The sequence below is a fragment of the Cataglyphis hispanica genome, chromosome 16 (assembly GCF_021464435.1).
Source record: "Cataglyphis hispanica isolate Lineage 1 chromosome 16, ULB_Chis1_1.0, whole genome shotgun sequence".
NCBI classification, from domain to species: Eukaryota; Metazoa; Arthropoda; class Insecta; order Hymenoptera; family Formicidae; genus Cataglyphis; species Cataglyphis hispanica.
In genome coordinates, this window is record NC_065969.1 from 1,378,639 (window position 1) to 1,397,774 (window position 19,136).

Below are 19,136 nucleotides of genomic sequence, written 5' to 3' on the forward strand. Positions count from 1 at the left end.
ACATACGCAAAATTTTAATTCCATTAATATTTTCGTAAAATCATAAATTATAATATAAATTAATAAATATGCAAGAAAATAGAAAAAAATTTGAGCATTCAAAAAATTTGAGCATACAAAAGAAACACAACAAAAAAATCAGAATTTATTATTACACCACATATTATATGATGTATGATTTTTCCATTTTGCATTTTACAGATTAACAAAGAGATTAAAATTATTCGACATAAAAAAGAAAAGAGAAGAGATATTTGCTATAATATATTGATTGTATTTTTGGAAATATTTTGTTCTGTTTCAGAATGAGGTTAATTGCGATTTATATATTTGATCTGCAACTTGCCTGTCGTAGAAGAAATCATGACGCTTTAACATTCGATATAAACCGAAATGTTTTCCTTTAAAATTTTATATTGGGCAACAAGCACTCTGCATCAGCATTATTTTAAATATTTTCAACTCGCTCTCGATAATTGATGATCGATCTTCAAAATTTTATTGCACTCTCCTGATGTAGCGCATTAGACGAAGAACCCGATTGTATATTTTTGACATTTAACTGAAACACGCTTTGGGTGTAGTTTCGAAAAGTACTCATCCCCGATTTTTTTGAAACTCAGTATTCTTCAGTTTTTTTTTTACGCTTATCTCAGTAAATACGGAAAATCATGATAAATGTTTTAGACAAAAGTTTTTGATCTCACAGAGATAAATATTTCATGTCCTATTCATTTTTACCGTACGAGTGATAGTTTTCGAGGAAATGGAGTATAAAGAAACTATAATTTGTATGGGCTTTTCATGATTTTTATCATGAAAATCAAGTAGTCGCCAATTTTCACTATGATATTCGTAATCAGCGCGTCAAAATACGTAAGAATACTGTGAGTTTCAAAAAAGTCGCAGCTGAGTACTTTTCGGAAATTTATCCCACGCTTTTTTATTTATCAGTCTAGATGAAATATTTTTCGCGCGAGGCGCGTTTATTTTTGAATCGATCTTTGAACGTCGCCTCACACAATTTATGCACATTAAATGACATGCATTAAATATGTGTCGCTTTTAAGAGTCATGCTCACTGTGAAATGCTTGCGTAAGAAGGACACAATAAATAATTGGAAAGATCTGTGAGACCTTCTGTTAGGTCAGGGTCAAAGGCGAGAACGATTTTGCTGCGTACTCGAGACTTTACTGAGAATTTCAGATTTTCCTCGGTCATGGTTAGCGTATTTTCCACTTTCTCGAAATCTGTTTTCGACAATTCCAATATTCTTCTGATAATATATAATTTTGTCATAACTTGCTTTGTGACTGTGAATAACTGTGAATTCTTTTAAAAATGGAGAAAATGCAAAATACAATATACACTATTGTTTGACTATTTGGAAAGAGAAAAATATATTTTACAATTTTACAATAATTTTAATTGTTTAAGTAAAGTATACATCTATATGATATTATATAAGTTTTACTATGCAGACAAGAATAATAAATAAACTTTAGTTTATTTTTTTTTTAATTAAATGACAATACAGTGTAATATATTTATTGTAATTATAAATCTGTAAAAATTGAATATAAATTAGATAATTTTAATTTTTTATGCGAGAATGAAAATTAAATATTTTAATATTATGTACAATATATAAAGATTAAGATAGAATTGGACGTTCAATATTAATTATATTTGGAAATTATATTTGAATATGCCTTATTTATTATTAAAATAAAACGTTTTTCTTTATACATATATGATTGATATTAGGCATTTGAAACATATATATATATATATATATATATATATATATATATATATATATATATATATATATATATACACACAATTATACAACTATAAAATCATATTTTTTCAGAAATATAATTATAATATAATTAATATAATCTTTTTTTTTTTTTTTGAACATCATATTTTGCACGATAATTTACGTAGTATATATTTAATTTTTCTGAAGCTTTTAATTCTGTTTTTTTTTTATTGGTAAAATAAGTTTGTTAAAAATACTTGTATTGATAAAATAGTAACTTTTATGTAATTTTATTTATTTTGTATATGTATGTTTCTATATATATATATATATATATATATATATATATATATATATATATACTTCAAAAAAAGATAAAAAAAGATGCCAAATTTAGGCATTCATTAAAAAAAAATTATTATATACAAAAAGATATTATTTTAATGTATATGTAATATTTTATAGATTAAATTTTTATTATTTTTTCTATAAAAGCAATGATATTAAAAAACATTGCGTCAATTCGAGAATAAAAAATATACATTTTATAGAATTTAATTTTTTTATTATTATGTGTTTCAATATTAAAATTGTTTTATTAAATAAAATATAATATATGATTATTATTATTAATATAATATATGTATATTTTTCTTTAATTGTATTAATTTATTAATACAAGTAATTAAATTTAATGCAAAATAACTTAGCGCTATTATAAACATAAATAATAACGTTTTATTAATTTTGATAAAAAATTTTCATTAATACGTGTCTTCAGATTTTGTATTAAAATTTTAAAATGCAAATTAAAATACAATTTAAAATACATTAAAATAATTCCACATGACAGTGCCAAATTTTTTCTGCATTTTAAATTTAATTACTTCTAATTACCTCAATTTTCAGTCTTCAGTTTATCTCACATTTTTTACATTAATGAAAATTTCTAAAATTTTCTTTGGACTTTGCATCATAATATCTCTATAATCTAAAATCTCTACTCTCATTCACAATACATGTGGAACAATAATAAAGGCACTTATTATTCAAACCCAAACTATTGATACTTAATAAGAACTCGGTTGGACAAGTTAATTTTGAAATTGGATAATTTAATATTTTTTTGCAATTGGGCGATTCACGTATAAATACATTTGTCTTGTTGTTGCTGCCCGAAACAATTTACACAATACTATGTCTCTTGATTTATATTTGCATTGCAAAACATGTATTGCATATGTATCATTATATTAATGTATAATATCATAATGGTTAACATGGTTCACTCAGGCAGACTTTTGTTAAACTATTTTCTTTTTGATTATAATTTATTGAAAATTAATATATATATACATATATATATAAAGAGATCATACGAATATCTGAAAATCAGACTTAATTTATATTTATGCTTGAAAATTGTATAATTTATTAAATGCAAATCTTTTTGGTTGTTGTTTTTTTTACGAATTAATTTTTAATTGAATATTTTAATTCTGTATATTTTGCTTTTAATTTGTTAATTATATGCTATAATAAAGGAACATGCTAGTAATTATCTCACTATGTAAAACAAGCTCAGGTTCAATGTTCTAAAGAGGAACATATTAATATGATAGAATATTGCTTTATCTCTATTAAAGTTACGATTACCAAATTTTTTTTGAATATTGCTTTTGCTATTGTATTATATATATATATATATATATATATATATATATATAACTTAATAAGACTAGCATTTTTATTAATAGTATTAATTTTTAGGGATAATTTGTTTTTAATTCAATTGTTTATTATTAATCATTAATTGATTATCAATTATTTTTAATTATTATTTAATTATTTAATTAATTTTTTTGAAATAATTTTTTTTGCGCTTTGTATTTTTCATACCTGATTTTCAATTCTTATTAATCTACTTTTTATTCATGTATATTAGAAACCAAATATAAAATATATATTAACAAGTTAAAAAAATATCCAACATAAAATAATTTGCAGTAAATAACATATTTGTGTACATATTAATATATATTAACATATTTTTTACTAGTACAATTTAGAAAACATGATAAGTTTTATAAAAATATTGATTAAAATTTATAATAATTGTAATATGTACTTAAAATAATTGCTAAAATAAATATTTTAACAATAATCTATTTTTTATAAAAAACAAAAATGCAGAGTGAAACCATAATATTAGATTAATAACAGCCACATAAATTGGTCCACAAATTGCTTCACTTGTATCTCATTTTTTTTCAAATGTTTGTAAATAGGATTTTGAGAAATAGGTGTTAATTTTATAGAGATATATCTAAAGTGAGCACTCATTAATATATTTACTTCATTAAATCTAAAAACGCGAAATTTTATAGAATGCACAAAGTGATAAATTTAATAAAATTTCTTTCTAGAAATAATATTTAATGAAAATATGATATTTTCAGAGATATCGCATTAATAATCTAATAATATCAATATTCATCATTTTTATTTTGCTTACCAACCTGTAATGCCGTTATACTTTCTTGCTCAGATCCGGCATATGGTGGATACAATTGGGCCAAACACATGACTGCTTCGTTGCAAAATTTTAGGCCCATTACTTCTTCGTCTTCTCTTCCGTAGCGAAAAGTTAGCGTAACTTGACCAAACACCTGTACAAAAATTACATTTCAATTTATATTTAACGTGTATTTGTAATGTAATGTGTATCTGTAATGACACAATGTGGAGTATACACTAGATTTTATTTTTAAAATAGAGTAATATTTCTATTTTAATCGTTGAAGAAATCATGTGTTTTAGCAATTGCAATAAGGATAATATTTTTTCAAGCCAAATATTAAATAATAATTACTATTTATATCATTTTCTGTGCCTTACCCTTTTTCCCTGTAAGTAATCGGGGTCAACCAAGAGAACGCCTTGAAGTTTGTCAATTTTGCCTTCGCTGACAATAAGATCCCTACTGGCTAGGTAAAGTGTCAATTTATTATTCGGTGATGATTTCTTGTACACTCTGTAGATCAGAAAATGTTTCATATTAAAGAAAGATTAATTTAAAGAGCATAGATATCAGATATGGATGGTATTTTATAGACTAATAAAATTTGTACAATTCCTTCTATTTCAGTCTGTAAAAACTTAAATCTTCTGGGAATAGAATATAAGTACATTATATATTTTTTTATTGAAGAGTTTGAATATTTAATGATGAGAATATATGTATATAAATTTATATATAAACAATGTTTCATATATAACTTACTATTATATAATTTATATAATAATATGTTAAACGTGTATTTTGCAAAATATCACATTTTAAAATATAAATTCATCTACAAATATGATATAATAGTTTTACGATTCAATAATTTAATGAAACTTTTGGTAAAATTATCTAATGATATAAAAAAAAAAACAGCGAGTCTTTGCACTTATCTAAATCTATCAGCTAATTCATCTTGTGTTGAAACTTCCTTTATTTTTTGATTCTAGAATTGTTATAGTTATTAAAATTTAAAATGATATAAAGTTTTATTACATTGCATTCCATTTATCAAGCGAGCTATCAATTTCGTTGGGATTTTTTTTGTCTGTTCTATTCGATACCAACTATACATTTATTTATAATAGCATGCATCGTCAAACGTTTGCATACGTTGGGCAAATATGTTTATTTAAACGCAGTCGCTTGCATTATTATTAATTAAAATATGCTTTTGTATTTGATCCCTAGCTTTTTCGCCAAGCAATATAATAATTCTATTAGTCTATTATCTCTATTATTTAATAATTATACGCGATAATTAACTGAAATTATTAATTATGTATACAAATTTATTTGAGTAATCGCTTGTAAACTGTAATTAAAATAAATGATCTTCGTATTCTCTTGAAATTATTTGTCTATAATCGTATGTATTTAATTCGCAAATATATTTAAATGCATTTGACGTATTCAAAATACTTAACATGACGTTAATAATATGAAGTTTATAATAATATTAGCTATAATAAATTTAGTAATGGTTATTTGATACTTCAGTTCGTAAGAATTAATTAAAATGTTTACCTTCAACGTCATTATAATCAATTAATAAGGATTAAAAAAATCTATACGCCATTATGATTAATTGATAAGAGTTAAATCTCAATGTCATTACGATTGCATCAATATACATCCGAAAACGACAGCGTTGATTAATGAATCTCTGCTGACCTAAGGTTGAGTCCAAAGTAAAATGTAAGTTATGAATCGTGTCTTGCATACCGCATTATCTCAGACATTGTATCACAGTTTTTAATTTTTAATAATTTCGTTCCCAGCTATTTTTCTCACACACAAAATAATGAAAATATTTTACTATAAAGAAAAACAAATTTAAAAAGTATTTTATATTATTATATTATAATTATATTATTAAAATTGTGTAATTAAAATTTCTATAATTATTGATGGAGATAATGAAAGAAAAATTAAAAATTTACATCAATGATTGATATATTAATATATGCGATTAAGAAATAAACTAATTATATATATATATATATATATATATATATATATATATATATAATGCAAATATCATCAAGTATTATTGTATCAAGTAGTATTATTTTTTTCTAATGCAAAGCTCGTTTAATACAAATGTTAATTAATGTAAATGTGCCTTAGAATGCATTTCAAAATATCAGGACAAGGTTTTAATTAAACTTTAGCAAAATTTGCTATGCAACGATTGAATTACGTTTTTTTTTCAAAGAGAAGCCATTTTTAAATTAAACAACGTTGAGAAACACTATACACATTAATTAAACTTCACCCAATATAATATATGTTATTTACATATATATATATATATATATATATATATATATATATATATATATATATAGGAAAAAAATATTTGAAAATTATTTGCGCTATATGACGCGGTAAAACAGTGGATTTATGATTAATTACATTTTGTTGAGCTTATATGTTGGAAAATATGCTCTTATGTCAAAATTCCTTGTTCTTTTCATGCAAAGCAAGAATTATTTTTTGCTATTATATTTAGTAAATGATGAGGGGGAAAGCGGAGAATTTATATGGTATTGAAAAAAAGGAGATTTTTAAATATCTGTTACTTAAAATATAAAATATTCTTACATTTAAAACTTTGAAAAAACTTTGATATATATTTTTCGATACATATATGTTTAATTTATAACATATTGAAGTTATTTTGTTACTAACAAAATCGGATATACGTTGACAAAACAGACCTAAATAAAAAAAAAAGAAAAAAAAAACACGACGCTTTGTTTGATTGCATTCTAGATTGCCCTTTGTATGCATTTTGAAAGTATAATGACATATCTATTAATAGATTGTCAAAAAACAGAAATGTTTCAAAGTGAGTAAAATACGATCGAGCAAATCGTGTCAAAAAATAAAAAGGTTTTAAAAAGCATGGAAACATATAACGTGTGCCCGAAATACGTTTAATAAAAAAAGACCTCTTAAAGAGCATAATGTTTAGCAAGGAAAATGTGTTAAAACTATTATTTGAAATAAATTTTCTATATTATTAACAAAAATAATAAATAATTGTGATCCAGAACAAAGTTTTGTTGATGATAGAAAGAAACTTTTTTTCCTATTTTATTTAAAATAAAGATATACATATATATGTATGTATGTATGTATAAAAAGTTTACTTTTGATGTCATCAGTATTTATCTGAGCTAAAAATGATAATTTAATTTAAAAGGGTGGCATTACAGATATAAATCGATGTATCTTCCTTGGGATTAGAGATTCAACATATCGATATTTTATGCATTTCAGCAAAAATTTTTAAACGTGCTTATCCATGGTCGACATATCGAGGAAATGTTACATCTATTGTAAACGAAGCTTGTAACTTTGTATGAAAATCCTTGAAAATTTAGATTATATAGGGATATACCTATGATCTAACATTAATAATATTTTACATTCGAATTTCGTATTATTTTATTATTTTGTGCTATTTTTATTAGCGTATAATAAACGAATATTATTTTAAGAAATTTTCTCGCTTTGCAACGATATAAATTCACTGTATAAATATCATTTCTCTAGATTTTCTTTCTACGAACTCTTCAACTGTAGAGATCCAATAATACTTTTTCTTTTCTCCTCGAGCTCTGATTATGGATACATACAGAATAATCGGGTCACAGTTTTCTCACGATTTTAATTATTCTATTTCCCAGCTTTTAATGACACTGTACAAACATGATACATGAGCATATTTCAAGTTACATTAATCTTTTAGCTTGAGTTATTAATGGTATTAAAGCTGTAAACGACGCAAATGATCATAATGAGTGTTTTAATGGATCTCAACATTATGAATTTGGATGTTTACATCTCTTACGTTATTCGCAGTAATTATTTTTGTCACGCTGATACGATATATTAAAATATTAAATTTAAATTTCATAAGTGAGAACAAATAAAATAATTTATATTTTTTATTATATTTAAGAAAGAAAATTATAATTCTAATAAATTATAATATTTATATATTATTTATTTATTTATACAAGGCACATAAATTTTATATTAAATACGATATCAAATATACTATAAAATATTTTTTTATATAATAAAAAGAAATCTTATAATTCTTTTTCGGTGATAAAAAAAAAATAGGACATAAAAAAATTGTAAAACAAAAATATACATATACAATTCATGTATACATACATGTACGATTAAAATTGACAATTAATTTCAATTCTTGTTTGTAATCGACATTTTATAACATACCTTTGACTACTGAACGCAGAATCCAATGTGTGGTCCGGGTTTGTATCGACTTTTCTGAAATATAGAAGAGACGTCGTTACTTATAGAATAATGGCATTTATTTTTAACGTAAATAAATAGAAGGGTTAAATTTAACTTTGTTAATTTTCTGACAACATCTTGAGGAGGCATATAAATACATATTTAGAAAGTGCGATATTTACTATTGCAACACTATTAATATTGGCGCCGAAGAAGCAATCTCGATTGTTGACATTTCGCTTGCCAACAGTAGTATCGTGCAGGCTTGTTTATTCCTCCCACATTTCTCGCTGTTGTTAGAAGTGGAAAAGTTTGACACGTGCGTCAAACTTTCGACATCATGCTTTTGCAGGGAAATACTTACATTTATGTTCTGATTTGCCATCTTTTTTTTTTTATCTAATGAAAGGGAGTAACTTATTAAAATTGTAACTATTTAGAGTTAATAGCATAAAAAGCACATTTTTTTTGGAAAATTGGGTAAATCTTTCTGTGTTTTTAAATTCTTTCCGAATAATTTTAATCCGCTTTAATTTTGATTGGGAAGCTAACGCTTGATATATTTTCGCATGAAAACTGCAATATTATTCGAAGCGCCGCTTTAATTAATAAATTAAAATGTGTGGCTCGTGTAGTAACTAATTGTAAATTACGTGGATTCATAATTTTTCCTTATTTTAATAATGGGTTACCATGATGGTTTCGGGCTGTTCAAGATAATCTTTTCTGCTTCGTGAAAGATTTAAAAATATTTTCGATCAGTATTTAGGTTTTCAACCAGTATTACACAACAATATCGGAAAATGTATTTTAATAATACATTTTTATCTCAAACGCGTAATCAAATTTTTATTAAAATTACGCAAATTGGAATATTTAATTGCGAAAATATGTAACATGGGAAATTAAAAATGTCAAGAAAATTAAGTATATATGTTACGCGTTTAAATGAAACGTTAATTAAATTTTATCTTGATATTAATTTGAAGATGAATTGGTAGGATAAAGTGTACTTAAAGTGAAAAATTAAAAGTCAATAATTTATAATAAATTAAAATCTCATACTAAAACTTCTTCTAAATGGTGAGACAATTTTTTTCATTAAAATTCTACAAGTAAAATATTATAATGTCGTTTTTCTCATCACAATAATTTATATTTGATTATGTTGTATTATATACAGTTCAGAAAAATAATTGGAAGATTTTATAATAATAGATATTAATTTCTTGACATTCTTTTAACTTAATTAACATTAGTCAAATGCACTTTCTGCTACTATTCCATTAATTTGATTTGAAAAAAAAAGATTATTTATGACTTTTAATATTTATTTTTTATATTTGATACATCGTCATGAATTTTTTAAAGCAGCTAATAATTAACATTTAATATCACAACTCAACTGTAATAATTTCGCGATTCTATTAGTGTCATGCAAATATTCGGATTGATTCGGGATTCTAGTAGCGTACAAAGCACAGTGCAATGGAGGACACTTGAAATGCGCATATTGTGCACAATAATAAAGGTTACATCTAATATTAAGATCGCGCACAATTCATGAGCATATAAGCATTTTAAAGTGCACGTCAAAATTGGCACATCGCATAAACATATGTATTATGTACATTTTGTAATAGATTCGTGGCGGATTAATCGCGTACATTGCAAATGTTCGACTTGTTTCATGTAAAATAACAAGCGTAACATAGAGATTTTAACGAACATTTGGATTGGTTCTTGCTGGAATAATCTCAAACGAAATCTGCAGAATCTCACAGACATTTCATTATTAAAATGTTTTATTAAAAACCATCACACAGAGAATATATATCAATATTTGATCATACTCATTTCTTCATGATGAGCAAATCGATTTTTTAGTGCAGTAAATGCAGATTTTGGATATTCTCAATTTTATAGAAACGCATCTAAAAAAGCAACAACGCATTTTTATTATTGTCCATATATTCCGATTAATATATTTATTAGATTTATTTCACATACGGAGATATGTGTACGCACACGTTTCTGTTTACAATAAAAAAAAAAATCTGTTAATTAATTTTAAAAAACATGTGTTCTTTATCTATTATATAAATATTAGATAAATTTAAAAAATATCATACATATTAAAAAGAATTATACTATAATTTATATTATATTATATTTAATTTAATTTAATTAGATTATATTATAATAAACAATAAATTTATTATAAATATATTTACAATATATATTTACAACATAATATAATATATACAATATAATTATATATAATATAATATAAATTATATATTATATATATATATATATATATATATCTATTTATATATGTACATATAGAATATATAATATTATATTATAAATACATTTATAATATAATATAAATATATTATAAATAAATATATATATATTAAAAAAAATATTTATGTGATATTCATTCAAGATCACATATAAATATTATGACGGACACAGTTATATATAGAAGGCAAATTATGTTCTACTCATGTGAAAATGATATTCTCATGGTATATCTAGATTAAGATATATTTTTATATTTTGCACGATTAATAAAATATGCACAGTACAAAATACTATGATATTGAGTTAGCGCAGTAGCAATTCTAATAATCGCAGTTTCCAAAGGGAATTCAACTAGGACAATGCGGAGTGCAATCGCTTGTCTTTCTCTATGCTCACGTTCGAATTTCAGCGTGCATCGAGACATTAATGTCAGCCTGTTTCGCACGAGCGCGCGCGGCGCCTATTATCGGGCGCCGTTTTACGAGCAACGCGTGACGTTGCGGCCAGGTGCAACACGAAAACAAACGCCGTATATACGGCTGCCTATAGTACCGCGGAGGCCTAAATCAAACCGCGAAACGGAAGGAATAAACTTTATTATGGATGAAAACGTGCGCCATGCTATCGATATAGCAGGGCGATCTTGCCAAGAGGAACTATTTATGTATCAGATATGATATGACGTTTAATGAACGAATTATACGCCAGAAAAACGGATTTAGATGAAGACTAAAAGAATTTTGTCAGAAGGAATTTTTTTATAATAAAATATAATCCACTCAAATCTTATGAGAAAATTCCCTGATCTTCCAGGTATTTTTACTCAAGAATTCCAGGCAAAGAGAATTTTTTTAAAGATTTTTTTTGGCGAAATTTTCTGAAGTGAAATTTTTCATTGTACGCGTTTTCTACTGCTTTTCATTTATAGGAAGAGAAAACACAGAGCCACCTTCATTTCAAGTTATATTTGTAAGTGTTCTGAAAAAAAAGTAAATATCTTTCGTAGGATAAACATTTTTCATTTGTATCACATTTTTATTTTTTTATCACTGAAAATTACAATAAAAAGATGAACTACATGTTTTATATTTTGTAAGGATGTTTTGACCGTACAATAGTAACAAAAAAGAATCGAAATTTAAGAAAAATATATATTTCTTACATTTATATTGTTTGAATAATTAAATAAATAAATTTGGATTATAAAAATAATTATAAAATATCACAAAATAATATGATTTTTAACTTCTTTATAAAAGAAAATAATTAATATTTCTCTTAATTTATGATAAAAACTTTTGATCGTGAATATCTCTTGAAATCAAGTGCAAGAAAAATATATAATTTATACGAAGACTTTATATTACTATAAGTATTTTGCTACAATTTTTAGTAATTAACTTTTAAACAAGGAAGAGGATCTAAATTAAATTTTGTACAAATGTTTATTAGAATTTTGTTAATACATATAAAAATTTGTATTTGTATTTAACAATGTTTCTTCTTTGTCAAAATTTGTCAATAAAGCTTATAATACGCGATTTTCCATAAGAATCAATACAAACTTTAAATTTAAATAATTTTTAAATTGTTCAGAGAATTGTACTGAATTTTTGCATGTATACTTAAGGGAAATATTAAAAAGATCTGTGAAATTTTCATGCTTTTATCAATATTTTGACATGTGACACATCCTTAAGCATTGAACATATGTATAAACAGAGACGATTATGTATTTATAATATATTTTAAACACATAATTTTGACAGTGTGATTTATCAGCAGATTGTCAATTTTTCACAGTATAAGAATAAAATTATCAAAGAGAGAATTATTTAAAAAAATTCTCCGAGTTCCAATAAAAGTCACTGATTTTTTCAAATACAAAAGAAATCTTGGAGGATTTCAAGTTTCCCATGTTATATATTTATCTGTAATGAGAAAAATTTAATAAATATCTTTTCCTATATTGTATAAAATATAGACTGCATATCCAATACATTCAAGTAACAAAGACGAATAAATAATATATAAATGTTGATAATTATTTGTGGTAACGTGCCAATGTTATTTGATTACTTTGCGGATCTCTAAAAACAATTATTTAGGTTTCGATAAATTATCATCTTTTATTGACACACACGTAACAGCATGTCAAGCGCGAAATGATAACTTTAAGAGGCCAAAAGTTCATCAGTTTTACAATAAAGCTGCAATTTGACTCGCGGTTGCGGTGTGTATCGGAAATGAAAGTTAAATCCCGTAGGAGTGAAAAACTGCCGGTGTATCCCTGCGGGCATGTCGAATGACCGATATTTCAAATCTCTTGTCACGCTCACTCGACCATTTTCATATTTTGCTCGTGCTCGCTATTGGCCGTGGTAAATTACGGTTTATTCAAGCGATAGTATAACGCGATGGAACAGCTGAGACTAGCGTCGTCGCATGTAGCCTTGGCGATAACGAGATTTTCGGTAAAAATATTGCATGCGATCTTAGCAAGATCGTGGCGGATGCGACACTATGAAGAAACGACCTCTGGTTATCGCGCTAGGAAAATGATTTTCTTCGACGACTTTTTATCGTGAATTTCCATCTCGCATCCTTCTTATTTTAAACGCGCCGTGAAATTATGCAAATTGCACTTCACATCTTTCATGATTGCTTATATATTTTATGTCATAATGCAAAATTGTATGCTACATGGATAGATTTATGAAAGAGATACAGATTATAAGCAGAACTACTTTGAAAGGATAAGTAAGAATAATAAATGAAGCTATCTTGTTGCTCATATAACGTTATGTCCTTTGTTTCGCATGAATGAGAGGTTCCTTTGGCATGTAGAATTTGAAATTCTAGGGAAAATTAGAAGCGATAAAATTTTTTCAGGGTTTCACGTTATTGTTAAAGCAGCCATCGAAGATCCTGTCTCTCCCTCACATTTGACGGACGCACAATGGATGCAAAGTTAAATGTGTCATATGTAAATCATTATCATATAAATTGTCGATGTTCGATCTCTGCGAAGCTCGCCTGTCTATTCTCACAATTTTGACATAATTCTGAGAATGATCCGTTAACGTCATAGAGGTCGATTTCCATGCATTGTCGGAAATTCATTGTTTCACGTCCAAATGACGTGTGCAATCGTAAATCGATAAATGCGCTTCACATTGAACCGGAATTCGCGGGACGCTCTTCCTGATAAATGGATTGGGAATGATGCATGTTACATTTTAATACATATTATCAAGAGGCTCGCATCTCGCCATATTTTCATGTGTATTACGTATATACATCTCCGTTGCAATATTATTTGTTTAACCACATTCTGTCATCGTTTGCGAGGGCACTTCATCCGATCGCAATTTCGTATTGATGTTTTTTCACTCGGTAATTTGATTCCAAAAGAGTGCATTTTTTCGCTTAATCTACTTGGGCACATAATTTAAGTAAGCTATATAATTGAGAAGCTATTACTTAAGGCTTTTTAATAATATCAATGCAATATATTGATTTAACATTATTATTGATAAAATTATACAGCTAGATGTGAATGCAACTTGTGATTTCATCGGTTTTAATTTGCATTTCACAATGCGTCATTAAATTAATTCGTGAATTTACCTTGAACTAGTTAACAGAGTTAGAACAACGTCGGAATATTAATGTTTGAGGTATTATGATAGTAATTATGTACTCGATGTATTCGTACGTGATTTTTTTTTATTATAAGTCACTTTATATGATTCACAATGGGATTTGGTTTTTATCAAGTTTAAATCTTTTCAATCCTATTAAAAAGCCTTTTTTTTCCTTAACAACAAGATTTTTTTGTAGAAGAATAGAAAGACAGCTCTCTTTATCAGCCCATTTGATCCTACAATCATTAAATTCTCTTTATATCAAATTTAAAGTAGCTTAGGGGAGGAGCAAGTAGCGTAAAAACAATACCCAAAAAACTAATTATACGACAATAATAATACAATATTAAGTTTTCCTTTAAAAATTATTGCATAAAAAGATTTCATTCTTTCGTGAAAAATAAATCTTGATAATGAAATCGATGGATTTTCGTGTAATTAGTTTATTCGGTTTAACCTATTGATGTATTGATTGAAGTATTGCTTTTAGAGATATAAAGTAAAAATTAAAATTTCGCGGTTTTTACCGATGGCGCATTTAGCAAACTCAACAGTTGAGCATCGTCAACACTCAACGTTGATTTGTTGGTTCTAAAAGTAAAAACCAATCACATTCGATTGCTATTTAACTATTGAGTCCGATGCGTCCATTGTTGTATATACCTATCTGTTTGTTCCTTTCTTTTGTGTGCGAAGTCGTAGCGTGCTGAAGTGATCCACCCCCTCCCCTTGTTTTTGCCATAATAAAGAAAGAGATTTAAAGTTCAAAGTAATTTATAAAATAAGTTCTAAGTTTTCTATACAGAAGAAAGAGTATTTACGTTATATAACTAAATTTATAAATTCTGTCAAGGAAATAAAAATGTAAAAGCGGATTTGTTTTAATAATTGCTAAAATAAATAAGCACTAATTTTTAAATGAATGATGAAGCATTTTGAGATATTGCAATGTGTCAATCATTGTAGCAGTTTTTCTGTTGAAAAATGAAATAACGTCATAGCCCTTCGTACATTATTTAGGTTAATGAAGTAACAGTCGAAAATCCATTAACTCGATAGGAGCTTCTAGCGTTTAGAACTTTCAAATTCAGTAATTTGTCAAACTTTTAAGTTTTACGTTGTGTGTTTTTTTCTGCATTTTGTCAAAAAAAGATCAATATTAATTGTATGCTGTAACTTAATGATTAATATTAATAAAACTTTGGATTTTACATTATTTATAAATATATATATATATATATATATATATATATATATATATATATATATATATATATAAGAATAACAAAGAAATGAAAAGATAAGAAAGGATAAGAAAAAAGGAAGGAAGGAAATAGAAAACAAAAAGGAGGAAAGAGAGGAAGAAAGGAAGAGAAAGAGAGAAAAAGAAGGAACGTAGTAAAAGAGAGATAGAGGAAAGGAAAAAGAAGGAAAATGGGAAAGGGAAGAAAGCAACATATGTGATATGTTCAATCGATATACATATTATACATTTTCAGCGATGTCAGATATCGCATTACGAGTATTCATCCGGAAGATTTAACTTATTTAAATTTATTATTATTTGAAATTATATATAATTATTTTATTATATATATATATATATATTCGCAATGCGATATCTGACATCGCTGGAAATAGAATGTATAATATGCATATCGATTAAATATGCCACATATGTTTCTTTCACCCTTTCCATTTTCTTTCTTTTTCTACGTTCCTTCTTTCTCTCTCTTTCTCTTCCATCTTTTCTCTCTTTTTTTGTCCCATTTCTTTTTGTTTTCTATTTTCTTTCTCCCTTTCTTTCTTTTTATCCTTATCTATATCTTTTCACTTCTTTCTTTCTTTTCTTCTTCTGTTTTGTTTCATTTTTTTCTCTGACTCTTTCTTTCTCTCCCTCATCTTTTTTTTTCTCTCAACTCTCAGTTATTTTGCTCGTTATCTTTTATTTACTTTCTTTTTTTTTATCTCTTTACATCTTTCTCCTTTCTCTACTCATTTGACTTTCCTCCTTTTCCTTTCTTTTCTTCTCTTCCTCTCTTTATTTCTTTATCTTCTTCTTTTGTTTCTTTATTCACTCTTTTTTCTTTTCTTCTTTTTTTTTTCCCGACTCCATCGCTAATTTATTTGCGCAATATCATTTATTGCGGCTAACATTATTTATTTTTAGTTCATGATATAATAATAGAATTTGACACATATAGGCTAGCAAGTAAATGTATTAAAGAAAATAGAAAATTGATAAACTGAGCACGAAAAAAGTATCTGGTAAAAGTTATTGCGATGTTAAGAGCGGTGACACTACCAAAGCAATTCCCTTTTGTGAACATGATGGAAAGGCGATCTTTTCTTTCATTATAGCTATGGGTAAAAAAAGTTTTCGTGAGAGTCAGAAATAATTTTTATTATGTACTTTTTATAAATGCTATTATTCATTCAACGATTAGAATATATAAAATTTTTAATAAATAATTAAGATTCGTTAGATTTTCGATTATATACGCTTGCTTTTTACTTGCAATACATTTTTATATTGAAGATCCTGTTTTCCTTGATATAAAAAGGATATTTAAGAAAACTGATAGTATAAAGAATAGAATATAGTTTAGATATAAATAAGATAGTATTATTTATTTAATCTTGAAAGTGTGATTTGCGTCCATACAAGTTGTATAGAACATTTTTATACATTTTTTATTTTTATTTATAGCTTGCTCGGCGCTCTGCCAGAGAGTGGTATTAAAAACTGCCTTTCACTATCCATTTTGCGTTGGACAGCCTTGTTTCATATTGACTTTTGCGATCTCTCTCGCAAAAATATATATCCGAGATATATCCATAATTCCAAAGCTCCGATCGCAGTCTTTTTCTAGAACATGTTATAGTTTTATCTCATCTGTCAGAAACATCCAGCTGGAATATTGGTTTATGTTTATCTGTGCGCATATATATTTAATATGAAAAATACATACTAATGCCTCACCACTGCCCTGACTGTTACTGACCAAATACAAAATGTAACGAAATGACGAGAGCTTGTAACCACTTTCGTGAGTTATAATTTTATGAAATATTGTGTTATTAACTTTTAACTTTACTTATTATTATTTATTTAAAAATATAATATTGCAATATCCGTCGAAAAAGTATTCTAAAGATATTCGGAAAAGAAGTAAACTTATATTTGCTTCTAAAAATTTCTAATTTATATGAATTAAATACGGTACTATATATTATGTATAAAACGACGTAGCTTTTAAGTTTTCCATCAAATTATTCCACTGTGCATATATTTAATATAAACGAAAATGATGAGTACACGTGCCTTCACAAATCTAACATACGTTTAAAATAAAATTTTTAAATAATTCTTACAGCTATATCAATCAAATAATTTTTATTTACTTCAAATAATTACACAAGCAATCGATATTATTGCGTCAAACTCAAAAAGTGGAAAGAGTTATGTTATGTACTTTTTTATAGATACATATCCGACATATATGTCGGACGTAATGTGCGTGTCATTGCAAACATGACGAAGAGCGTACACGCTGAAAGTGTTTCAGCAATTTCATTATTTGACAATTAAATCTTTATTACATTTTATATTATCGTTTATGTTATGTAATATTTTTTATTCTATATAATTACATCTTATATAATCGTTTTCATTGTCTGAGAATAATGCATGACTTTGTTATATAAACAATAGTTAATTTTGCATATTGTTAAATATTATGCTATGTCGCATTTTTTTATGTAATATGATAATATTCATTTAAAGAAAGATTTTTCTCTGAAAATTTACATAGACAATACTGATATGCTCTCACGTAATTTAAAGATAGAATGACGTTCCAGTAATTGCAAATGGTACAATATCGCATTGCAACGTGCTGATGAGATTTTTCATGAAAATAGAATGGCCTTATCCTTGACCGCACGACGCGTCTCCTGTTTCTTTTATGGCGGTTCCGTGCTGCTCAACTTTTTTCTATATTTTGCAACTTTTCCACCCTTTCCTTTTGTTGACTATCGAAATTTACCAACTAACTAATTTTGTTAGTATTTATATACGCTTTTTTTCTTTACAGCATTTTTGCATGTATATTTAAGGGAAATATTAAAACGATCTGTGAAATTTTCATGCTTTTATCAATATTTTGACATGTGACACATCCTTAAGACATTGAACATATGTATAAACAGAGACGATTATGTATTTATAATATATTTTAAACACATAATTTTGACAATGTGATTTATCAGCAGATTGTCAATTTCTCACAGTATAAGAATAAAATTATCAAGGAGAAAATTATTTTAAAAAATTCTTAGAGTCAATAAAAGTCACTGATTTTTTTCAAATACAAAAGAAATCTTGGAGGATTTCAAGTTTCCCATGTTATATATTTATCTGTAATGAGAAAAATTTAATAAATATCTTTTCCTATATTGTATAAAATATAGACTGCATATCCAATACATTCAAGTAACAAAGATGAATAAATAATATATAAATGTTGATAATTATTTGTGGTAACATGCCAATGTTATTTGATT

The 19,136-nt window shown here is 25.9% G+C and overlaps 2 protein-coding genes across 2 annotated transcripts in view; one reads left to right on the forward strand and one right to left on the reverse strand.

Moving 5' to 3' along the window:
• The window catches only part of LOC126855616 (14 kDa phosphohistidine phosphatase-like), a 77,671-nt gene that overhangs the window by 10,832 nt on the left and 47,703 nt on the right, over positions 1-19,136 (forward strand). The gene's annotated exons all lie outside the window — the stretch shown is intronic.
• The window catches only part of LOC126855442 (arrestin homolog), a 48,537-nt gene that overhangs the window by 5,689 nt on the left and 23,712 nt on the right, over positions 1-19,136 (reverse strand). Inside the window, exons 4-6 of the mRNA XM_050603090.1 lie at positions 8,593-8,646; positions 4,668-4,803; positions 4,289-4,438 (exon numbers count right to left, since the gene is read on the reverse strand). Coding sequence (XP_050459047.1) covers positions 4,289-4,438; positions 4,668-4,803; positions 8,593-8,646 — 340 coding nt within the window. The remainder of the gene's footprint in view (positions 1-4,288; positions 4,439-4,667; positions 4,804-8,592; positions 8,647-19,136) is intronic.